This window comes from Chinchilla lanigera, unplaced genomic scaffold (genome assembly GCF_000276665.1).
Source record: "Chinchilla lanigera isolate Chin_1 unplaced genomic scaffold, ChiLan1.0 scaffold00030, whole genome shotgun sequence".
Taxonomy (NCBI): Eukaryota; Metazoa; Chordata; class Mammalia; order Rodentia; family Chinchillidae; genus Chinchilla; species Chinchilla lanigera.
The window spans coordinates 10,204,489-10,230,410 of NW_004955431.1; the positions used below are offsets into that span (position 1 = coordinate 10,204,489).

The following is a 25,922-nucleotide window of genomic DNA, read 5'->3' on the forward strand; positions in this document are numbered from 1 at the left end:
AGGTGCAGAAGTATCCACAGATTTTGTTATTCATGGAAGTCCTGGAGCCAGTGCCCTGGGGGTACCAGGGCAAGTGTATTTTGGGTATGCTTCAGTCTTTAGTAGCAAGTCTAGCAGCTGCCTCCAAATGACCAACTACAGTCCTCCAGTGTCCTCTTGCTTAAGGGAGTATCTGCATTGTCTAGTATCTCCACAGCCTAAGGAAATGTAATCCTATCTGAAAATTGGTCAGTAAAGCTTAAGGGTGCCCCAAATGAACAGAATGAAAAAGTAATTATCCCCAAAGGCAAGCACTCCAACATAAGAGGTGCCACTTTCTTCTTTGCCAGAGACAGTAAAAATGTCCTTTGTGTGAACAAAAAGACTTTCTATTTACTGACCATTTAGGTCATATTATTCATAATGATTCTAACTTGTGCCTCTAAGCTGCCAATAATTTTGGTATTCTAAGTCAGCATTTGTTTTTCTCTCACTCATTTTTCACCATTATAAAAGATAATTCTTATTTAAATTAATTAAAATATTTAAAATCCAAAATTTAATTGGAAAGATGGATGGAGCTGGATTTTTTTCTCTAATTTATGTGTTGGCGCTGCAATAGTCTCTAACTGGGTTTATTTTGACCAGGGTTACAGGGCAGTGACCATAATTTTGTGTTATTTCTATTTCTGCTATTCAGCACAAGCTTTTCAGGTTTATACTAATCCCCAGTATGACTCATGAAGCCTACTCTTACCCTGAAGGCAAGTGGCACAAGATTTGTAATATTTGTAATTATTTTTCAGACTCTGGTTTCCTCAAGTTATTACTTCATTATAATTCCACTTCTGAAAGAGTTTAGTATTTCTTTTTTCCAGCATACTAGACAACTTGAAAGAAAGTTAGCTTTAGTAGCTTGAATTCTTAATTTAATGCTGATATGAAAACTAGTTTCTTCCCACACTTCCCACATCTACTGCCATTCGTTTGTCTGCCCCTGACCATGCTCATACACATTTTCAAGCCACCTGGCCTGCAATATCAGATACTGGGGTGGTGAGAAAATCACCAGCCAAAGAGACTTAGGTTCTGATTCAAGTCATTTAGCCTCTCGAAGATTCGGTTTCCTCATCTCTAAAGTAAGAGGTTGGATTAGTCCAATGAATACTAAGAGTTCACAGAAGTAGTAACAGGGCCGGAATTATTATTTCTGAGCAGCTATTACATGCTTGTTAGTATGTCAGGCACTAGATAATACTAAACGAGAAAGAGGGAGGAGATAGAGGAACAAATGAGTAACTTTGATTGATTAATACTATGTGATAATGGAGCTCAAAAGAAGCAATGGAAGTAACACAGGCATGACACGAGCCCATAAGCTCTTTTCAGTACTTCAGCAATCTCTTGGATCCTATACTTGCTCTCCTAAAATTGAGGTGCCTGTCTCAAAGGACGAGTATCTTTCCAGTAGAAGGAAAAATGCCAGCGAGTGTGGCAAGACTGGTTCGATTATGCTGGTGTAGAGCCCTGGCTGGTAGTTAGAACCATAACTACCAATTCTGGCACCTTTGCCAAACCCTGAAATCAATTTTTTAATCCATGTTGCAGCTTGAAAACGGCTGTTACTAACAATGTGCACCATCTGGTAACTTTCTATTTTAACTATTCATTCCTGTTAGCTAGCTGCTGAGCTTTTTAAATTACTGTTTTAAATTTATGTGACCTCCAAATGTTCATGACCTGAGACAAAAAGTTCTGGTCATTCTGGTCTTGATTTTGATTAGTATGATTCAATGTGCTATTATTTATGAGCAATCAGTTGTACTGATCAACATTTTTCAATGTTTTATGAAATAAAATTGAGTAACAAACAAGCGTGGCTTGCAGAAAAACAAAAACCAAAAAGTCTATGTGCCACTGCCAGGTGGCCAGTATTTCAGATGCCAAATTTGTATGGTTGGTCCTGCATCTTGCCTGTAGTTCTCAGTGCCTAGCACATAGTGGGTTCTTCATAAACGTGTAGCTGGAAGCACGCCAGTGGGTGAGGCACATTATGCCAATGCAGTTTAGTTGTTAATATAACGCAGATGTCCACATCCAGGACAAACTCCAGAATGTGCTATCATCTGCAGGCACACAGTGTCCTGAGCTATGTGAAGTTCTCTCACAGTCCAAAACTCAGTTTTGTGAATTCAGATCTCTATGGAAGCACATGAGGAATTATTGTCCCATGTGAATGGTCTTGGTGTTTCTGATCATATCTTCTATGTTATTAATGTTATTTCTTGGTTATTCCTAATTTTTACTATTGTGCCCATATGTATAACTTTTTTCGCTTCTCTTAAGAAATGAAATGTCCTACAGGACCACCTGGGTAGGCCAAAACAGCCAGCAGTGGTACAAGTAACTTCTGGGAAAAACATGGCAGGTTCACTATGCTCGAATTCATCTTCTCCGTGTTTGAGTATGACAAAAGGGCAAAGGAAGACACAAATATTAATATCTCAAGGCACAATTTCCCTCCCTGTCCTTGTCCCCCCATCTTCTTCATGAAATCTTTTCTTTTTGCCTCAGTTCAATTCATGACTCTCTTCCCTCTGTTTTATTTTGTATTGCAAGTCTTCTAACATTTTTATTTTGTATACACTTCCATTCCTCTTGACTAAATAATATGAACTACTTTATTCCTGCAGAGGAGATAAGGGAAAGAAACATGTCTTGAACTTACAAAATTAGAATTGGATTGATAAGAAAGAAAAGAATTCGCAGATAAAGCTAGACATTAGCATTAGTTGTTCAGTTGTAGAATTAGGTGTTCTTTGTTACTAAAGTATAAAATGGTTGAAAATGCATAATGGGAAAATTAATAAATTACACTTTAATTTTAAGCTATTATATTTTTTTAAAATACCCCTTTTAAAAGGTTAACATTTTAACAACTACTGTAAATACAAATATTTATAACATGAGAGATTAAGGAATAAATTTTTAGTATAGAATACATTCTTATAGGCAATGATAAGAGGTCGTCCTAATTGCTAATGAGCAAGGTATCTGAATAAATAATTGCAAAAGAAGAAATGCAAATGGCTAATATGCAGGTGGGGAAAATACACACTACTGTCAGTTCAACTGATTCAGATTTGAGCAATAGAGTCTTATCTTTGTTTGGAAATTTGAAGATTTTTTTTGGAAAAATAGTACCTAAACTTAACAAGCAGTCAAGTAAATGCCCATTCATGCTCTGGTGGAAATACAGTTTGTGTCAAACATTCCGAGGGTGGGGCAGTTTGTCAGGAGCTTTTAAGAAGTGCTTCTCTTTCAACCTGCCAAGCCCACTTCATTCAGCAAATGTTTTGAGCATCTACAATGTGTCCTTGGTTTCTTGTTACTAGAAACTAAACTTCAGTGCCAGGGACTGAATCTATTTTAGGGAAGTACTCAAGTAACTGCATGCTTGTAAGGGTAAGAAATCTGGTCGACTTGGAAGCTTAGGGTATCATTGACTTTGGTGTCTAAGTGATCCATTCTGTATAAGAGGCATTGTTCCTTGGTGCCATTGTCATAGCCAAGCATTAGAATGGCAGGACACAGGTGTGGCTGCAGATGGTTGTATGTTTCTATAGCCAAGTTGTTATATAATTTGGGGGGGGGAGGTACATGAGATGGTTTGCTTGCTGTAACCCAATCCTGATGTGTCATTGTTGTTCTCTCCCCCAGAATGTCGCGTGGTGAAGTCCACTTCTTACACCAAAATAGCTTCATCATCCCGCAGGAGCACCACCAAGAGCCCAGGACCTTCCCGGCGCAGCAAATCTCCTGCCTCCACCAGCTCAGGTAAAGCAGGAGGAGATGAGGAAGCAACTGCCTTGTTTCTGACGCATAAGAAGCACAGGGTGTGTGAAGGCAGTGTGAGATTTTTAAAACTGTAGATTCTAGTTTATAATTTTAGAACATGTTAGAGCGGTTGAACAGATTTACCAGAGTCTAGCATGTTGGCTGTAAGAAAAAAAAAATTAAGCTGGAAAAATAGACTTTGTGAGACTCAGGAAATACAGATTTGCCCACAAATGGAAGTATGCCATAACTTTAGTGATTTCTACCAGGAAAATGATTTTGGGGGGCCTAGAAGTCTCTCTTACAGCATTTATTTGGCCTGAGGCTGGCTAGCTTATAAAGGGCTTTCAATTTGTATTCTCTGAACCTGTGTTTAATCCACTTTTAACTCTGATCTCAGTTTCCTTTCATGGTTCTGGGGCTGAAAGCAATGAGGTTGGGGGTGTGGAACAAGGACCATCACTGCAGTGACCCTGATTGGGTCTATCTCACAGGGTTTTCAGGAGCTGGTGTTGGATTGGGCTGATTCATGTGATAATATCTCAGCCCTGTTGTGGCTTGGATTTGAAAGATTCCCCCAGAGTCATGTGTTAAAGGCTTGATCACCTGTCGATGGGCTTTTGAGGAAATCATTGGATTGTGAAGGCTCTGACTTGCAAGTGGGTTAAACCATTCATAAGATCATCATTTGGTGGCATTATTGGGTGGTGGTGGAAGCAAGAGGTGGGCTCTAAATGAAGGCAGTGGACCAAGGGAGCATGATCTTGAGGACAATCCCTGGTCTCACACCTTTTACTCTCATACTCTTTCCCTGTGAGCAGAGATCCTCAGCCACACCTTTCCATCATGATGTTTCCGCCTCAGCACAGACGTAAAGCAATGCAGCCAAGGAACTTCTGAAACTATAAGCCACAATAATTATTTTCTCAAAAAAAGTCAGATTTGCAGTGAAAATTGAGAGCAAAACAAAGAGCAGAAAGATGTAGATGTAGTTAGAGCAAAAAGCAGAGCAGAAAATTTATTTTAACTAGAAAAGTGCCTGAAAAGTTTGAGCCAAAGAAGGTATATTAGCTGAACAGATTAGTGCTACTAAAAAGAAGCCAAGTATTTTGTTTGCAACAGGACAATAGGAAAGATGCTTTGAGAGCATGTCAGGTATTGGCCAGCCTCTACCTAATGCAGGCTCAGGAGTGCAAAAATATAAACTCATTTGAAATGCCTTATTTTGTGAAGAAAGCACAGGGACACTCTGCTGGTACAGGGCCAGTAAGAAGTTGTTCACCTCAGGATTCATTTTTCCTGTGCTCAACCATCTAGGCAACTCAGAGGCTGCTGCAGCCATGATGCAAGTGGTCTTGGCTACTGCTCAAACTGGCAAAAATTCTTGGTGTTGTCCATGTAATACTGGTTTTCCAGGTATGTAGAACGTGAGTATAGAGTTGTGAAAGCTTTTGCCCAGATTTGAAAGGAAGGCCTGGGAAATTAGGCAATGTGTGGCAGGTCAGAATCCCTACACACAGCTCCAAAGATGGTGTTGCATAAAACTGTGAGAGTGAAGCCAAAGCTCCAGTGGAAGTGATACTAGAAATGCAGAAATTCTACTGAGGAAAGCCACAAGACTGAAAGCAAAGTTAGCACAGGCTGCAAACCCTTAGGAGTAGGGCTTCCCAAACCATTTGGAGCTCACATCATGCCACTACCTTTCTCAGATGCTGGACAAGGAGCTTCTGATTTGAGTCTTGCTTTGTTCAATTGCTTTCTATTCCCCTTTTTCTCCCTTTGGAAAGATATTGCAGATATTGCTTCTTCTGTGCTATTGTGTGTTAGGAATATGCAACTAGTCTTTTTAATTTCAAAGAAGTTTACAGCTAAAAGTTGCCTTGAATCTCAGAGGAGACTTTGGACTTGGACTTTTGAGTAACTGGAAATATATGTAGACTTTGGGAACACTTGGAGATGGACTGAATGCACTTTGCATAACAAATATGAGGTTTGGGAACTAGAGACAGAGTGTTATGATTATCCTCAAAATCAACAAGTTGCTTCAAATAAAATTTTCTAGTTTTATTATTTTCCTGAAGTACTTTCATCTCTAATTAAAACTTGATTGATTTGACTAACACTAACTTGGAATTCTTGATAGGTAATCTATGTCAGGTACTATCATTTTCACGAAGAAAGTGGAATACACATCCATTTTAAGTTACTATCATCTTTAAAAATATATAATCTTTAAAAATATACACTTCATTCAAGGTGTTCTAACTTCTAGATCAAATTAATTATATGACTCCAATCATGTTTTGTTTAACATGTGGATTTTGTGCAAATAAAGTTTTCAACATTCTGTGTTTTGACCTAGAAGAGATGATAGCCATTTTCTGGTCATGATAGGCGGTTGTTTCTGATTTATAATATGCAATGAATGTTTCTTGATTCTTACTTGCTATGAAATCTTACTGCCTTCTCAGTGGTCCCAAATTGTAGGAGGTTTACAGAGCAGCCAATGCCAGGTCACAAATATATGACCTATGCTGACTGGCTCAAGATGACTCCCTTTTCCTGGGACCTAACCTAGGGTTTACAAATTCTAGTGGTATCAGCAGTCTTATCAGGGCAAGAATACTGTAGGATGTCAGGGAAGCTCTCCTTTGGGACCTCCCCACAGCCCTGGTCCAGGTCTCCCATGCCTACTAAACTGTGACTTTTGAAACCAAAGAAAAGGAATTACATTCCTAAGTTAAATTTATATTGATCACATCACAGTTTTCTTAAAATAGCCTGTCTTGTGTTTTTTGCCAATCATAGGGACTCAAATGTACTTAATTTTACCTTAATATCCCATAAAACATTGATGTCGCCCCAAACCCAATTACTACCATAAACATGACTTTCAAACAGTAAAGAAACCTTGTTTCCCCTCTAAAACATTAAAGTTCAAAATCATTTCTACTTTAGATTTTTACTTCTACTTTCAGAATGCATCTTCCCACATGCTGTAGAAATTGTAGCACATTATGAAGTTAAGATTTGCTCAGTTTTCAGACTAATATGATGTGTTAGCTTTCCATAACTGTAACAACATACCTGAGATAATTAACTTCATAAAGAGAAAGGTATATTTTAGCTCACTGTTTTGGAGGGATCAGTCCATGGTTAGCTGATCTCATTACTTTTAGGCTTGTGGCAACATATTAAATCGTGGCAGAAATGCATGGTGTAGGAAATTGCTACCCTCACTCAGTATAAAGCAGAAAAGCAGAGAGGAGAAAAAGATGAGGGAGGAGACAGAAGGGATAAAGAGAGATACCTAAGAATTATACAATCCTCTTCAAGGGCACACCTCACAGTTGATCTAACTTCCTCTTACTAAACACCACCTCTTACGGATTCTATCACCTACCAATAACATCATGGGCTGGAGACCAAATCTGCAACACATAGGCCTTTGAGGGACACTTATCCAAAACATAGCATATAGTTAACTTATATTTAAATGAAATATAGTTTACAGAGGACTTCTAACCCTTTGATCTTTTGTAATCTTCCCAATGGCTTGTCAGTAACAAGCAGTAAGATAAGCTATATCTGTGTTTGTAGAAATGAAGATGCAGTGGCAGAGCTGAGGTCATTACTCTTCAGAGTTGCAGAGTTGAGTGGTGATGCAAGTTGAACTTAGGGCTTCCAGCACTGGCTGGATAAGCTAATCTTATACCTGTTTGAAATTGCAGTTTACAATTTTATAATGTCTTGCACCATAAGCTTAAATATTAATCCTACCTGGCATCCCACCCCAATTTCATGATTTATGTCAGTGACGGACAGAAACTTTCCTTTGTTGGTTAGTGTAAGAACAGGAATCCTCTATAAATCTTCCTTCTGTTCTTCACCCATTCCTCTTCGCAGGGCTGAAAGAAATTGAGGTGATTTATTAATGTAAGGTGTTCATTTACACATTCAGAAATATCAGTTGCAGGCCTACTGCTGTCAAGAATTTGCTAGGTGCTAATGATGCAGAGATGAAAGAAAAGAGGCCCTACTGTCAAGAAGCATGGAGGTTAAGGTCTTTCAAATAATTTATAGGTGACACAACTCACAGACCTATTGAATTATTATTAGTCTCCATTACAGAAAGGGCCCCCAAAAAGCAAGTGAAACTAGAAGAAAGAGAAAACAGAAACCTAATAATGCACAAAAAGAGCACCAAGCTCCAGATAATTGTATGTTGAGACATTGGAGGCAGAATTCCTAAGGACATTTTAAAAAACAGTCATTAGTTGCTTCTTAAAGAAATAAGAATCCAAAAGAACACTATAAGGAATATTTGATATGGGCTTAATCTTAATATAGGTGAGTCTTTGGAACACAGACATCTCATAAAATATGTAATTTGAAAGTGAAGTTATTTTAAGGAAATTTATCTTCACAAAGAGGGTGTAGCAAAAATTCATCCAAAATAAGAATATAATATGCACTAATTTGGTTTCAATAAAGACCATAAAGTTTAGGTTTTCTTGATGTTAGAAGTATAAGAAAATCATTTCACCCATCTTAAAATTTTATTTCTGCAGTCTTACTCCAAAATTTTAACCTCTCCTCGAATCTGTTTAAAGGTACATGGGTATTGTTGTAGAGTTTTTATTCCCATGTAGTTACATAGCGAACTTTTCTTAGAATGACATCCTCTACTTAGATTCTCTGTCTGCAGAAGCCATGGAAAACATAACTGACACCCTCTGCATGCCTTCCACCCATCAATTCAAGCATGATCTAGTGTACTTTCTTGCCCTTCAGAAACTTATAGTCTAAAGTACAGCTGCCTTCTGTAGCCACAGGATCCAAGTCTGTCAATTCAACCAACCATAGATCAAAAACATTCAGAAAAAGATAGGTACAGACTTTCTTTTTCTTATTACTATTCCCTCAACATAATATAATGATTTTTCATATGACATTTGCACTGTGTTAGGCATTTAAATAATCTAGAGATGATTTAAAATATGTAGGAGAATACTAGTAGGTTGTATGCAAATACCCTGCCACTTTATATATAGGAATTTGAGCATCTGCAGACTTGGGTATTCATGGCAGGTGGTGGAACCAGTACCCTACGAACCTCAAGAGATTCCTGTACATTCTAGACTTTATGCAAAACACTCATGGCAACAATCATTCATTCATTCATTCAGTATACACTGAGAACCTACAATGGACCCTCGGTGCTTGGTGCTGCAGATACCAGAGTGGACATCTGAAAGAGAGAAAAGCTGGTGCCTTAATAAACTATTACCTTGAATGAAGCACCATTCTTCACTTCCTGGGCATAATACTTGTATGTCCTCCTGGAAGTCCTGAAATCTTTTTATTTCTGCTATTCAGATTTAACAGTTATATAAAATATTTTATGCAACATATGCAGATAAGACAAGAATCAAAGCTGGTGAAGGGATGAAAATTTTAATCAGCTCACTGGTCCAATTTGTCAAATTCTTTTGATTTCTGCTAAATATCTTCAAAGGGAGATATCTAGCGATTAATCTTTGGCTCAGTGATTCCTTTGGTCCAGAGTTTTTGGCCTTATACAACCTATGGAGGATTTTTCTGCGTTTGGACTCCAAGGAAATTTTTGAAAACAAAATCCACCAAGGGCAAGAGGTCCGTGATTCATCCTTTGTCTTTTTAGAATTTCTTACTGCAAATAAAGTCCAACTCTTTTCTCATTCTTTTCACTCATCAACTCCTCCTAGTGTTCACCCCAATGGAATCTCAAGGAGAAAAAACTGGGCAGAACTTTGAACTATTATCTTGACTTACTTTTTACTTGGGGAAATTATCTTACATCAACTTTTATAACTTCCTACTGTTAATTAGACATCTGAGATCTGCCTGTTCCAGGCGTATATTGCACCCTAAGGATACAAAGATAATTAAACCACATTACTTGCCTTCAAAGTTGTTTGCATTCTAGTTGGGGTTACAGTCGAGTTTTAAGAACTGTGCTGCCACAGTAGAAATAGTGGCTCCGTACAAGGGGCCAGGAAGGCTCTGTGAGTTCCCTGTAGTTATTCTGGAAAACAAAATAATGTCAGGACAGAACTAAAACAGCACTGTTTAGAATGGAGAGATTTCAAAGGAGGAAAAATCCAGGAATTTAAGTGGATATGAGGTCCCAGGGAGAGAACAGGGAGAAGAGAGATGAAGAGCCAACTGTCCAGTGAAGAGATGCAGGGAATGCGTTCTGTTTTAGACATGTAGTGTGTGAGATGCTTCTGAAATGCAGGTGGTTAGGTGGTTAGGAATAAGTGTTTCAGTCAGGAAAGTTCAGCTAATGATATATATTTGAGAGGCCCTAGCATAAGGTAATGATTTAACTAATACAAATGTAAGAGTCATTGCCTCTTCCACACTGAAAGATCTGTGAAGATGCAAATGGATCCTCAATGAATGTCTGCATTTTTTTAAATGGCTCTGGGGATTGAACCCAGAGCCTCATGCATTCTAGGCTAATACTGTATCACTGAATCAAAGCCTCAGGCCTTTATTTTTAATTTTTTTTTATTTTGACATCCAGTTTACTAAGTGACCTCAAACTTGCCAACCTCCTGTCTCAGCCTCCCACGTAGCTGGGATGATAGATATGTGCCACCACACCTGGCTCACCTGCAATTTCTAGGAAAAGATAATAGAAGGCCAGGAAACACTGAAAGTGACCAAGTCAAAGAGGCAGAAAGTGTGAAAATGGGGGGAAAAACAAGAAATGTTCCATGCTAAGAAGTCAGGGGGCATCTGGAATGAGATCACAGGATTTGGCAGTGAGGACACCATTGGTGACCTGGGAAGGAACGATTTCAGCAGTCAAAGCCAGATGACTGTCTTGTCTGAGAGTGTTATCCACGGGCCATTACAGGACATGGTAAAATAAATATCAATGTGGATTTCATGTCCAAAAAGTTGTTTGCGATTGCAATAAAAAAAGAAGAGGAAGGTAGGTGCAGCGGCATTCGCCTGTAATCACAGCATTCTATAAGGCTGAGGTAGGAGGATCACAAGTTGAAGCCCAGCCTGGGCTACTTAGTGACTTAGCACTTTAGTGACCTGTCTCATAATAAAGAAATAAATAAAGGCCTGGGGATGTAGGTCAGTGCAAAAGACCTAGGTTTAATCCTTAGTAGTATAAAAATGGGGAGTGGGGGAAGAAGAAGAAGAAGAAAAGAAGAAGAAAAGAAGAAGAAGAAGAAGAAGAAGGAGAAGGAGAAGGAGAAGAAGAAAGAAGAAAAAGGAAAAGAAGGAGGAGGAGGCAGGGGGAAGAAAAGGAGGAGGAGGAGAAGAAGAAGAAGGAGGAGAGGAAGGGGAAGGGGGAGGGGAGGAAGAGGAGGAGAGAAGAGGAAGAGGAAGGAAGAGAAGAAGGAGTTGAGGAGGAAGAATGGAGGAAGAGGCCAGAACTTTCTGTTATAGCAGAAGTATTGAAGCTTATATGTGTATGAAAGAATGGGCCATTTGGCATGAAGGGTAAAACATTTTATAGAAAAGAAGAAAAAAATGTGGGAAGAAATGATGACTATTGAAGATTCTCAGTTTGAAATTTATTTGTACTTTAAAAAACTACCTACTGTTATAAAAGTTCTCTCCCCTCCCCTGAGGACTGAATACATATTCCAGAGAGATCTATCACTGAGTTATATCCCTAGCTGTTTATATTATAAAATAATACATTCTCATTACTGAACATTTAGGAAATGTAGGGGAATCAACCATAGTTCTACCATTTAATATTTAATATATGCTTCCTAGTTTCTTTACAATGTGTGCCTTTCTGTTTTGACTTTGATAAGATGTTGATGAAGCCACCTAACTAGGTTTGGTTTGGCCCTAGGACAAAATGTATAAATACAAATACCTTCTAAAATCTTTTCACAAACAAAGTGATGAAGGTCAAATGGAGCTCTGTATACCCTGGTTTTCAAAACATAACCATGCCTAACTCTATGTAAAGATTTGCAAAAACTATTATTTCAGGTGTGTGACACTGAGCAAGATCAGCTTATTAGAGCAAAGTAGGAGAAATACTACAATGAGACAAACTCTGTATGGGATGGGTTTGGTGTCTACCTGGAGTTTCTTTCAGGGGATTTCATGAAGACTTCATGGAGGGTCGATGGTGGCTTGTATACTATCTTTATGTCTTCCCTCTCTGATCATGTTTGATAACAGCTTTTAGATCCATGCATCCAGACAAAGGAAAGACAGATCAAAATTTCATGAACTCTCTGATTCTAGTACAAAGAGCTGGTTTATGTTGGGGTATGAACCATCTGTACGCCCTGGTCTCTTATTTAAAGAGTCCTTTTTATTTTAAAATACTTACATGGATGTCTGTTCGCAACCCACTTCTGGTCAGAAGGAACCCGATGCCCTCAACTGTATGCTATATACACATTTCAATGCTTTTTTTCCTTACTGTACTTTTATTTCAGCAACAGTTTGATTCTTCCTGTGAATTCACATTTTAATTCCCAGTAATGTACATAATCTAATGTGTTAGTTCTAGGTGAATCGTTATAATCCTGTGTCCCTTTCATTTTTCAATCCACTGTATTTAGCACAGTGTCTGGTGTGACCAGAGCACAGTCAAACATTTCTTGAATGAAAAATAAGTTTCCTCACCTCTTAATTAGATAATCTTGCTTGGAAATTTCCCTGAGTCCAGGACCTACTCGAGACACTTGAAAATATTCAGCTTTTCCTTGGTGTCCGAGTGTTACATGTGCAACTGTAAAGAAAAGAAACCCTTCAAGTTCATAAAGATGTTGCTCGACTTACATACACATGAGTCTAAAGTCATTTAAAATCAGCAATGAATTAATAAAAGTCAGCCAAATGTTGTCATGTTCTAGATGTTTTGTTAACTTTCACATCAATTTTAAGCTTCCCGGGGGCAGAGACCAGTATGAATCTTGCATGTACTGAGTGGGTGCTGATTAGCTGATATAGATCCCTGGGTTCCTGTTTGCAACTAATAAAAAAAGTGTAGGATTAGCTGTCTAAAGTGATGAAGGAAAAGGTGCAGCCTGACACGTTGTAAGGAGTATTATTTAGCTATGTGCTGTAACCAATATACAGTAGTCCTTCCTTATCCATGGGGAACAAATTTCAAGGCATTCCATGGATTCCTGAAATGAAAGCTAGTACCAAACCATCTATTTATCATCTATCTGTCTGTCTGTCTATCTATCTATCTATCTATCTGTCTATATTTTTCCCATATAGACACACATGCATACATGCATACCTGTGATAAAGTTTAACTTATAAAGAAGGTACAGTAAAAGATTAACAAAAATAACTAAGAATAGAACAGTTATAACACTATACTACAAGTAAAGGTACTTAAAACCTATGAAGTTCTGAAATTTTCCATTCATTTAGTATTTGTGAACAACAATTGACCATAAATAATTGAAACTGCAGAAGTCAAACCCATGGATAAGGAGGGACTGCCTTATACTGTCAGATTCCCTCATAGGCCTAGATGACAGCTGAGTCAAATATAAGCAGCATGAACCGGAAATGGTAGGAATTACCCTCGCAGTCATGTATCTGTGGATAATCCATCCTGAATTTTAGCACGTCTCATCGAAGGGATAGCAAACAAAGGAAGAAAAGACAGGACGGGCAAAAGATGGACCCAGACAGATATGAGCAGAGAAAACCAGAACTGAGTGTAAAGCAGTAGTTCTGATGAGCTCTTAAATTCAGAGTTTAGGGAATTCAGATTGAAATAATTAATTGCCAGGCATGCTATTGTTGGCTATTTAACAACAACCAGATTAAGTTGAATTTTTTCCATTCAAGATAATTGTTTAATAAGAACCTCTAGAAAATAATGTCATCTGTAAGTTGAGTTTTAATAAGTGCTAATAAATTAGTAACAAAGCCTTTCTTATTGGCACTCAGAGACTTCTGGTGTTACAGAATAAAACAAAAGTACACTTGATACATGTGTCCAGATGACTTATAAAAAATTATTTCCTCCGGTAACAATTCAACAATAAAATGTGTAATGACTTCTGACTGTCAAGTGCTATCTTATGAAATTGCTCATGCTTTGGGCTTACAAAGACTCAGAGCAGACCCTTGACACTAAGATAGACAGATCATTCTCAACTTCCAGGCAGGCTGTGTCCAAGAATATTTGATTGTAAAAGACTTGGTTCGCACTTGTATGTCACTTCTCCAGAGAGCTGGTGATGCAAGTGGAAGCACTAAGCACAGTGGCTTTCAATAAAGGAGTGTGTCTGGGACTCCCAAGGGAGAGAGAAACGCAGATGCCTTCAGCTCTGCCTGCAGAAAGTGCAATTTTTGAGTCAGACATAGCTGAGATCCAGTTCTCCCTGCTACCTTTCAGCTGTTTGTCTTTGAACAAGTTACTTCTCTGAACGTTCGTTTCCTTCTCAAAACATGAAAAACTACCCCACCCCACACTGCAGAACTGATGTCATATAAGGTGCTTCAGTTCAGTATGCCCAAACTCTGTATTATCATTCCAGACATGCTCTCTTTAGCTTTAATCTTCTTTTACCAATCCATTATCAAGTTCTGTAGTCCCATAGTTTTTAATCTCTGGAATATTTCTGGAACATTTCCATTTACCTTTATCCTCACTACACCGACCTGGACCAGCCACACCACCGTCTCTGGCCATAGGACACTTCATGCAGCCTGATCTTTCTACTTCACATTCTTATAAGGATAGCCTTGCACCCTGTACTGTTCCCTTTAATCTGTTCTTCATGGGGCAAGAGCTCTTGAGAGCTTTTTAAAATGCAAAGCTGACCCCATGACTCCACCTTACAATCATTCAATAGATTCTCATTGTCTTTTGGATAAAAGCCAAACTCAATATGAATTCTAATGCCTGCGTACCCAGCAGCCTTTGCCTATTGCTCTGTCCTCATTTGTAACCCCCTCAACACACACAACAGTTATACAACTCCACATATCTGATTTATTTAGGGCCCTTTCATGCATGATGCTGGCCCCCGCTCTCATGCTCGTCTCTGAAGTGGGTGGCCCCCTGTGCTTGGAACACCTTCCTTCATTGTGTCCTTCCCCATGGTTAACTCCTCATCCATTGGCCTCTCCATGGGTTGTAGGCCAACTCATAAGGCCAACCTTATTAGTTATAGAATTCCAGTAGTAAGATGCAAGGGTTCCCCTCTCAAAACACCTCATGTAATGGTTAGTTCAGTTTTTTGATTTCTCTGCAGGCTAGAAGTCTAATGCAGCAAGGGAAAGTGGTAGTAAGACTGTAAGTTTTAGATAGATTAGGATAGATTTGGTCATGTGCTCATCATCTTTATGACTTAGTTTCCTTATCTGTAAAATGGGAGACACAATTCTATTTACCACATAGAATATATATATGGTATATGTATACAGAGAGAGACAGAGACAGAGACAGAGACAAAGAGACAGAGACAGAGACAGAGAGACAGCAAAAGACAGAGAGAGACAGAGACAGAGATATACAGAGACAGACAGAGACACAGAGACAGAGAGGGAGGGAGGATTGGTACAAATAAATGAAGTCTTCAATAAATAGAGATAGAGAATGGGTACTTGTTAAATACAATCTTCTTGTTTTGCTTTTGCCTCTTAAAGCAAGCTATTTATTCCTAATGCTATTTTCTGTTAGTTTGCTAATGGGCTGTGTGTGTAGCCTGGTGCTAGAGCACTTGCTTCATAGGTGCAGAGCCCAGCTCCACAGAACACGACATCAGAGAAAAAAAAAAAAAAGCCAGCGGAAAATAGTGTTAATAGTGGGTTTGCTTCATATTTGCTCATTCTCTCCCAATCTATACAGCTTTGAGTGTGACATAAAGACATAAAGTGGAATCCAAGTGAGCAAAGAAAATATTACATTCATAAAACGTTCTGCAGCCAACCAGCAGGACCTTTTCCTTTTCCTGTGACTCAGTGCAGAGTCTATCTCTGCCCGTTCTATAGTACTTGCCTTTTTATCTGAGCTCTCCCCTCAGAGGGCACTGGCCGGGAAGTCCAGCCTGACAAATTTGGAGTAGGAAACTCATTCAACAAATACAGTCTGCTGTACTCGCAAGCTAGCTATTCTCAGCTTCTCATTGCACTCTGAAAAAACAACACACACACACACACACACACACACACACACTGTAGTTCTTTGAAGAAAGGGTCCCCAAATACATTTCAGAGGCAAAACTACAAATTAGTGCAGCATGGGGTATATGACATTTTAAGGTCTTTGGAGACAATGATAAAACAAGGAGCTTTCCACTTTCATGGACCATTAAGTTTTTATGAAACTATGGTGTGGGAAAAATCAATAAACATTGGACCGATCCCCTGCATGGAGTGAGGGTGTCCTTATTACCTGGTAGCTCCCAGGCATTAAAGGAATTATTGTCATCTTGATTCTCAGATGAGTCACTGGGGCTCTTGCCCCCAGAGGCACTTCATTATGATTCAGTGCAAAGGACTGAGAAGGCTGGGGCTTCCGGAGTGAGTGTGTGTTGGGTGGCGGGTGCAGCGGCTCCGCGTTGGCATGAGGCTTAATTGACACCTTTGATGTAGCCTAAGACAGAACCCGCACCTCCCACTGCCGCTTGGAAGACGTCAGCCTTACGCAGAAAAGGCATCTGCTGATGAATCCTGCATCTCATTCAGCCTGCTCTGGAGCAGCCTTAGCCATCCTTAACTAATCCAACTGCTTCCCATTTCTGCTGGTGCTCGGTTTAGTGCTGAGAAGAGATTTTGCTTCTTACTATTGTCAGGTCACACACTAAGACTGTGTCCATGTTAGAACTCATAGAAGGTAAGTGCAATGGACTGTCACTCTCCCCTGTGGAGATTGCTTATTCTGCACTCTCCAGAATGTGTATGTCTCCTGTTTAATTCTACTTCACTCATTGTAGAACTGTAATGTTGTCATTTCTAGATGTAAAATACAGTCAACCTTATATGTCTTTATAAAATCATGTTGTATAAGGGTTTTACTTGTCCTTAGAGGTGATGGTACTCAGAGAAAAAAATTGCTTATGTGAGTTCTGTGGCTTTATCGTGGCTTAGATAATGGTGTATAAACTTGAGAATCCGACAGAATTCCAGTGATTTGAACCCATTAGAGAGCAGCTTTTATTTTCAAAGGCAGCAAAGGCAAGCTGTGAGGAATTCCTCACTGTCTGCGGCCAGCTACTTTGTACTAATTGAGGCAGGTCCATCAGAATCAGGCTGGAGGAGGGACAGGACACAAACAAATACAGGAACTTCTAGAGATAAGTCGTTAATTGTAAAATCACAGTGATTTATTTTATCAAGTCACTAGAAACATCATTTGTAAACCTTGCTGATATTTTTTCCTGCTGGGTAGTGCTGGGCAGCTAAAATAAAGAATTAAGGATAAATCCTGTTAAAAATGCCTCAGGACCTTAAGCACACTCCAAAAATCTTTGGTGACACAGATAAAGTCATCATTAATAGATTCATCTAGAAAGTTGGATAAATTTTTAAAACTATTATATAATCTGCTGCTATATTAGACACAGAATTAACAAAGCAGTGAACTTATGAAGGTGATTGCTTCCTAGTCTTTTCTTCGTGATACAGATAAATGGGTATTTACATTTTAGCAGACAGTTTTCTCTCACTGTTTGTTTCTCTGAGGAGATGAATTGTCATGAAAATCCCCTAACATGCCATTTTTCCCTTGCGATTCTTTTTGTTTCTAGTTAATGGAACCCCTGGTAGCCAGCTCTCTACCCCTCGCTCGGGCAAGTCGCCAAGCCCTTCACCCACCAGCCCTGGAAGCCTGCGGAAGCAGAGGGTAAGGAAACAAGCCAGCTACCTATCTGAGATGTATCTGTGCATTGGTACACAGGAGCTATAAAACTGTGCTGCTTATCTCTAGCAGGTAACCCAACCAGGGCCGGGAGTGACCAGTAATTGGTCAGTTATCCTTGTTGTGGTTTAGCTGCAACAGAGTTTTAAGTGCTCTGACCACTTTTCCAAATCTTAACTTTTGGAAGAACGTACACTGGCTGATTCACTTTTAGATGCCATCCTCTTTTTCATTTTGAATGCACAGACTTTAATAGCACTGGTTTGCAAGCTTCCTTAGTTATACAAAGTTTTATTGGATATCACCATTGATCACCACCCCTTTAAGGAAAAGGGAAAGTGCTGTTAATGGAAGGGAGGGCCGTGGAACAGGAGATGGGGACATACGGAGGATATGTGGTTTTGTGAATGAAACCCACGGTGAACACATTTTCTGTCATCACTACTTGCATTTGTTTTGAGCGTCTTGTGTAATAGCAGAAATTGGCTGAGCCTTTAGACCAAAGTGGAAGAGTTGTTAGAAAAAGCATTAGCTTTTCCATGCTTAGAAAAGGGATGAGGATTAGCTCTTCATTCGGGGTGGAGAAACTGCTCTACTTTTTGTTCTTTCCAGTAATACCAGAGCAAGAATCAAAGGACTGGCAAGGGGAGGTGGGAAGGTACAGTGGCAGAAATGGAAGGCCATTCATGGTTCTGATTTCAGAAGTGATGTGAGCAGAATGTGTGCCTGTAGGAGAGTTTATGGTGGTGCTCAACGAATAGTTTAATAAGCAAGCTGTCTTTGGAAGCTATTGCACTCTAATACTGATATCTTGAGTTTGATTTCTTTTATTATGTGTTTAAAAGCAACTCATCTAAGTTGCATAAACTTAAGCTTCGACCAAGATGAAAGCCCCCTCTCTTCAAATCTCCTGACCAAGTGAGTCTTTAACCTGCCGGAACCATCAGACGTCTCAAAGTAGAAGGCACAGGGGAGACTGTCATACCAAATACCAGGCTTCATTATTTGTCTTCTCTGATTAGCCTCACATCAGGTTGAGCCTGTTTGAATTGTTTGATGAAGCCTGGGACTTGGCATCAGGCTCTCCACTAAATGGCTGGGTGATCTTAAATAAGTCTATTACCCTTTCTGGGTCTCAGTCGGAAGAACAAAACAAAACAAAGTCTCTTTTCGGATAGAAAACTCAAGGAACTCTATTCCAATTCCACGTGAGTGTTTTTGTAAGGTCTTCATAGTCTAATTTAGCATTTTAAAGCCCAGGAATCACTGAACTAGGCAAAGAAGAATTGGCCAAATTTGTTTAAGCTCCTAATAGCCTATCCTTGAGTAGAGGAGGAGCTAGTGTGGGCATGCTTTTCTTTTAAATGTTACAATGAAAGGCTCCATCTAGAGGGTCAGCCCTTATATACAGCACAGAAAGGACCCTCTTTCACAGTATATTCTCTTTCTTGAAGTGTGAACTTCTATGCCTAGCATAGACATCTCTCTTTATCCTTTGATCTAATCTGGATTTATAGGTGTACCTCACATTTAGATGTTGAGCTTAAATTGAGAGTGCTTGAGAATCCCTGCTACAGATGCGAGCCAGCTTCTATCCCACTGTGCTTATCACGGAGACCCCTCTAACCTTGGAGGGGTAAAGCTGCGCTCAGATGTCCTTTGTTGGCAGAGTGAGGTAAGGCTTTCTATCATTCCCCTTTGTATTCTCTGCCTCTCTAGAATTTCATTCAACTGAGGCAGAAAATTTCCACCCAGCTGTGTAGTCATTGGCTTATATAATTAACACTTCTAGCACTTGGGAAATGACCGTAAGGTATGGTTTTCTGACAGACTCTTCATTTTGCCATTTATATTACCAGAGCCAGAGCCATACTTAAAGTCGGGGAGAGTATCCCATTTGTTTTAGGCAGACAAAGAGTTTATCACCATGTGAAAACATTTATTAAGCACATGTTGTAAGCAGGATGCTGGATATATTCAAAGATGGTTTAGTTTCCCAGATTTTGAATTTAGCTGCATATTTTCGAAGATGGTTCTGGTTTAAAGCTTTTGAGTTGATGAACATCCTCCATCTATGTACCATGTCAGTGCATGGAGACGTTCCCAGTTGTGCTAGTGGCAGGGCCTTTCATCTTGGTGTGTAGACAACAGCATCAAATAACCCCTTTCAGTTAAATGGAGGCTAGGATGTCCCAGTGAATGGTCCTGTTCCAAATTTGATTAATATTCTTCTCAAATGTTTGGCTATATTCCTATGCAGGAAATACTGAAATAAGTAAAAGATGGCATGTGCTAAAAGAAGGCACTTCAAAGAATAAATTAACTCTTTTTACTGCACATTAGAAAACAGTAGCTATTTCTATTTTTTCCTCCTGTGTTGCCTAGCAACATAGCTGGAAAAATGAGTTGGCTGCTCCCATTCCAACACACACACACACACACACACACACACACACACACGCATACACACAGACACCCTTCTTACCCTCTCTGTAAAATATAGGGATATGAGCTGTTTTTTCTTTTTAAAATATTTGGAAAATGGACTGCTTTCTTTAGAAATGAGAAAATATATTTCACTTATATATGAGTCAATCATCTCTTTTACCTCCTTTAAGTTCACTTTTTTATGTTACTTCTTTTGAGGTTATAGAATACACGTATGCAATTAAGTCTGCATCTCGAATCTTTTCCTTCCTAAACATGCTCATAGCAGTGTACTAAGCAAATGCCCTGTTTTTCCAAAGTGCAGTGAATCCAATGGCTATCTAGAAGCATCTGAGTGGTCGCAGAATCAGACCTCAGAGGCTCTTTTCCTGCCCGTGAACTTTTTTTGGTTCTGTTTCTCAAGACATTGGGATGAAAAGTGTTGTGCAGGTTCAGTGAAGCTCCCTGCTATACTCCCACGTCACTGACTTTTGTAGATTATCTGATCAGATGATGTGAGGAGTGGGAGGTAGAAAATTGAAAAAAAGCCAACTGTAGACACTTTGCAGATCTGAGCTGGTTGCTTGGCTACCAACAGAGAGATCTCATAGCATGAATGCCCAGGAGGGAAGACAAGGTGATGTGGTGAGCAAGTGGTTGGGGACAGGAAGGAGCATTGGGAGGGGGTGCGTGGGAAATTGGGGGGTTCATGCTGTGTCCCAACACAACACATGAGTTGCTGCTCTGGAACCAAAATATGCTGAATGCCTGCTGGGGCACCTGATAAATTATTTTGTGATGTAAGCCCATTCCTTTTCTAAAAGAATAGGAAAGAAATGTTCATGGAAGGATTTTCTAGGCACAGTGTAGCGGAGCTGGTCTTGGCAGACCTCACGGGGCTTAACTCAACAGAACATGAAGGAAGGCAAAAGTTCACAAACAGATCAGGAGGTATTTTTCATGCCTTAAGGTGAAATCGGAATCATTTTTCCTATATAGATGGTTCCTTCATTGTTTCCTTTCCTCATACCCAAAGTTGGTGACTTTAAAGGTCTAATAATACTAGAAACCAAGGATGCCACTCAGAGTTGCTCCTAAGAGAGCAACAGGGCACCCACGAAAGCAAATAAACGAACATGTCCCTGCCCTTCGTCTTACAGGACCTGTACCGCCCCCTCTCCTCGGATGATTTGGACTCCGTAGGAGGCTCAGTGTAAAAGACACAGTGGAGCAGTGTATATGGTTTGTGATTGGGTGAAGGTTTCACATTTCCTAAGCAAGCGTCTCCTAGTAAACCACACAAAAGAGTTTTGCATACTTTGAAATAATATAGACCAAAACATACAAACCTAAACATGTAAGCATTTTGTATATCCTTGCAGGAAGGATTTTTAAAACTATCTTTACCATTTGATTTGGTTGGAGGAAGTTTCACTCAGTTGCTGAAGTTTTTGTGTGAGTCCTGGCTCGAGATACATTTCATATATGAATCCAATACTAAGTACAAGAACATGCTAAAATGTAGCCTTCTAGTGTCAGAATTTCCATAGATGAAATTTCCATAGATGAAATTCTTTTTAAATTGTGAGTGGACATATAGAAACACTTTTTCTGTACTTACTGAAAAACAGTAAAATGGCACTAGCGGGCATATTTTTTTCTTAAAATTATGTTCTTTTTAAAATTTGGATGACTTTTTTAGAGGTACTTTTACTGTAAAATAATGAAAATATTCAATTAGGTTTTTTTCTTCCTAGTAATTTTGGGAGTTAAGATATATCTGAAGGAAAAAAACCTCATATCAAGAATACACCTCTTGGGAACTAACCTTAGACATTAGGAATAAATGTTAGTTTTTAAAGTAACCTTTCATAGGTGACAGCATGACTGTAGTTTAAGTTATATGGAAACATGAGGAACTTGTGCATAGCATTGGCATAAATTATATAATTCTTCACTTCAACCATAAATGTAATTTTTCAAATGTATAAAAGCTGAAGCAAGGAATTTTTTTTTTAACACACAGAGCTTTTAAAAAATTGTGCCTGGACTTCTTCCAAAAAATCAATTTGAGAATCAAAATTCTCTTAAATGGTGATGTATAAATGAGTTCCAAATATCAAAATGTGCATTTTGATACATCCTGACTCAGCTAGTGTTTTGGAAATTTTCATATGCAAAACTGCTTTTGTGTTAAACCAAGTAAGTCTATGATTATAACCCATTGTTAAACATTAACCTACTAATTCTACTCTTCTAGTCTTCTATTTTTAAAATAATATCAGCTTTGCTTAATCATAAAACAATTTTTAAACATCTGAATGTTAAAAATTAATTTAGAGTGTATGGTCTATTATACTTAAGCTATATCCCATGATCATTTAGTTTTACTAGTTGAAACACTAACAATTTGAGACTTATAAAGCATGGTTTTTATATTCTCCAGGCTTGACATATCTCAGTAGGTGATAAGTTTAAAATATACGATGCCATTTGGAGGCTTTTACTTGCCATTTTTTTTCAAACTTTACTTGAAAACAATTTTAAAAGCATTTGATTCAAGATGGAGAGAAATTCAGTTGTCAAACACTGCCTTAAATGTTATTGAATTATCTCTTTGGCAAATTGTTCAACAAGCAAATTTTGCCATCTGGTTTATATAGTTACCTATGTTACTACTTCACTTTATAGGTGAGTAAAATATTCCAATCTAAAGAAAAAATGTAAAGTCCAGGCAATCTAACAGCATTTGAGAACTTAGCCTTAGATTAATTAGTGTCTCATTATCCTGCCTGTTGGACGAAAAGACACTTCTTTGACAGGTTATTCGAGAACTGCAAACTGAACCATTCCATCTTGAAAGAACCGTTCATAATAATACCTGTTCAAGACCTCAGGTTTTAAAACTGTTTCCAATAGAAATGAACAGAGGCTCCTGCTGAGATCAAAAGGCTGCTCTGTCTTAGCTGAAACAGTAAACATCTGTGAGGTTGCCTGTGCTGGTGTCCGTTTTAGTTATGTCTTTGTAAAATGCATTACTTAATACAGTTGAGTCCACAAAAGATTAGTATGTATTTGACTAAACTGTCAAAAATGCAGAGAAAGCAGTGGAACAGTTAACTTAAATCTGGTGGGGTCAGATGGTCCAGAACAAAAATAAATTCCAGTAATTTTAACTTCCCCGCACTGTCAATCTTATGGACAACTACTGCTTAGAGAGGTCCAATAAATGCTATTTGTTCTGGATAAGTGGCAGATATTGCCAATTGATATAAAGCCCAAGGCTTTGTTTAGACACGGCAAAAAGAAACTGGACTTGTTCTAATTGCTGATAGGTATCATGGCCAACTTTCCATTCAAGCAGTTCCAAGGCAAATGCTATTCCACAGCATTTAATCTTTTGAACATATGACTCTTATTAAAGGACTTTTCAGGGACAGTATATATCATTTAATTTTTGAAACTCAAGCCCCTCAGAGATTGAAATAACACACCATTTATAGACTTTGAGATCTCTTTTTATGCAGGGCATAATTCTATTATACTAAAGCAGAAATAAAAAGTCCTCAGTGACAAAGCAGAAATGTTTAGATCATTGGTGAAACCAAATTGGTGATTTATAGGCACTTAAGATTTCCTTACCTACAGAATTCTTTGTACAAAATCAGACACTGAATTTTAAAATGGATCTACTGAGGAAGAGATCACTCCAGCAAAAGCTATGCATTTTTGTCCTTACGGAAATCTTTAAATGAGCTCTGAAGGTTGTGCTGTAGTTAAGCACTGTTTTCATTTGCACTCACTTTTTTCCTTACACAGAAAAGAAAACAATAATAGAAATATTTCCCTGCTTTTGACATTTTAGAAATGTAAAACCTAGTAACACATAAATATGCAGTCCAGAAAGTACGCAAATCACAATGGTTGTAAAAGCCGAATGGAATGTTCTTGTCTTGTCCAATCAATTGAGAGGGGGCAGGAAGGGGTCTACAGTATTCCTGTACTGCTGTGGAGTTTTAAAGACGGTTCAGGTCTACCCATTTGTGCATATCCTTGCATACACCAATTAGCCCATCTAAATAGTTCAAAACTAAATAACAATTTCTAAAAACATGTGACCCAGAATTAATATACTATATGAGTCCCCTGTGTTAACTGACAGGGATATTTTGGTGGCATCCACTGCAGTCTCTACACGATTGGGTTTTTTCTTTTTCTTCTCAAAAATGAGTTTAAAAGCCACATTCCTTCATAAAAGTGAATGAAAATATAAAATATTCTGAAAAAATTAACTTGTGTACTTTCCTGTTGGACTACTAAATTTTTCATAATGGTCATGTGTCTACACAGATGTATGGGTGTTTATGTGAATTCACAGGGCTTGCTGTGTACCTATGTAAGGCTTTGCACAAGTGGATAGACCATGAATAATAAAGTATGGTATTTGTGACCCATCCTTATAAGTTACTGGCTCTTGTTGAATTATATGTAAAACTTTGCATCATAAAGTGCTATATTACAGTATCCTAGTTGGAGCATGTTTAAGTTCAAATCAGTGTGCTAAACTATTACAAGAAAATGGCTCCAAATACTTAACTACACCATTTTTCCTCCAAAAATTGAATTATAGATTAGCAGAAATTGAAATCCAGACAAATCCAATATGGTGTTAACTATTAAATATAAGTGCACATTAACATTCATATTGACATGTCTTAGTGTTCAATCATTAAAAAAAATTGAATACTACAACTGATGTTTTCCTATTGTGTGTATTAGTAGCAGGAGTGATTGTGAGTCAGTATTCACTAAAAAGTGAAATAGTGGTTCATAGTTGTGAGTAGCTGAGTGTTATCCTGAAACATAAATAGCAGAAAATCTAAAGTATACTTGATTTGGAGAACGTTTGATAACAAAGCCAGATAACCTATAAGGCTAATGTACTCTTAAGACACTATTCTAAACTGTTGACATATTTTGAATATATTTGCTATGCGTGTGTATGTATCTACACAAATATGTACACATTTGAAAATGCTAATTGACTGTGTACATTTGCTCTTTTAGGCATATTTGCATTAGCTATGCTATCATTTCTAATTGTGCATGTAAGTGACAACTATGTTTGATTGAGATACACCATGGAGCTATAGTGTGAAAATTAGAGATATACTGAATTTGATATACCAGTTGCCTGATGTGGTTTGTTATATGTCAGCTGAAAAATATTTGTAATTTTGTGCTGTAATGCATGTGGAAAAACTAGCAAGTCAGAAGCCCTCGCTATAATTTTTAAGGGTGCATGATATATGAAGTCTTTAAATTGTGGTTCATTTTAGTCCAGATGATGGATAAATTCCAAAATAGTATAAATGATGCATGAAATACATGGGTGTTTGCATTATATATGGCCACGGAATGTTTTTGAAGCCAGGAGAGTTAAGTATCTGAAGCTTTATGGGCAAAAAAGTATGAAAGTTGTCTTGTGATGTGTTTTTTGAGGAGTTTATGCCATTAACATGCAAGGAATTGAGTTTATTTTTTCTAAAGACTCTTTACTTTGAAATACACTATGTTAGAAATTTGGATAAAATTTTTTATAAAGAGGTTATGTACTTTCTGCTTACTGTCTGAGTTGCTTGGATGTGTATTCTCTCTTTAAAAGAGCATTTGGTGTCAGAACGCTTTAAACAGCAATATATTTTTAAATCCATCATTTGAGGCCACCGGCAGAGTTCTGGAGAGCTGAGAACTAATGAAATGTTTCACTGAACTACCCAGTTTTGAAAATTTCATCTCTTTGTGC

The 25,922-nt window shown here is 38.3% G+C and overlaps 1 protein-coding gene across 3 annotated transcripts in view; it reads left to right on the top strand.

Annotated features, from left to right (window-relative positions):
• The window catches only part of Dclk1 (doublecortin-like kinase 1), a gene marked incomplete at its 5' end in the record, with an annotated part of 326,977 nt that overhangs the window by 228,860 nt on the left and 72,195 nt on the right, over nucleotides 1–25,922 (top strand). For 2 of the 3 annotated variants that reach the window (XM_005387689.2, XM_005387690.2), the window contains 2 exon segments: nucleotides 3,700–3,816; nucleotides 17,580–17,674. In XM_005387689.2, the coding sequence (XP_005387746.1) occupies nucleotides 3,700–3,816; nucleotides 17,580–17,674 (212 nt within the window). 3 annotated transcript variants of the gene reach the window in all.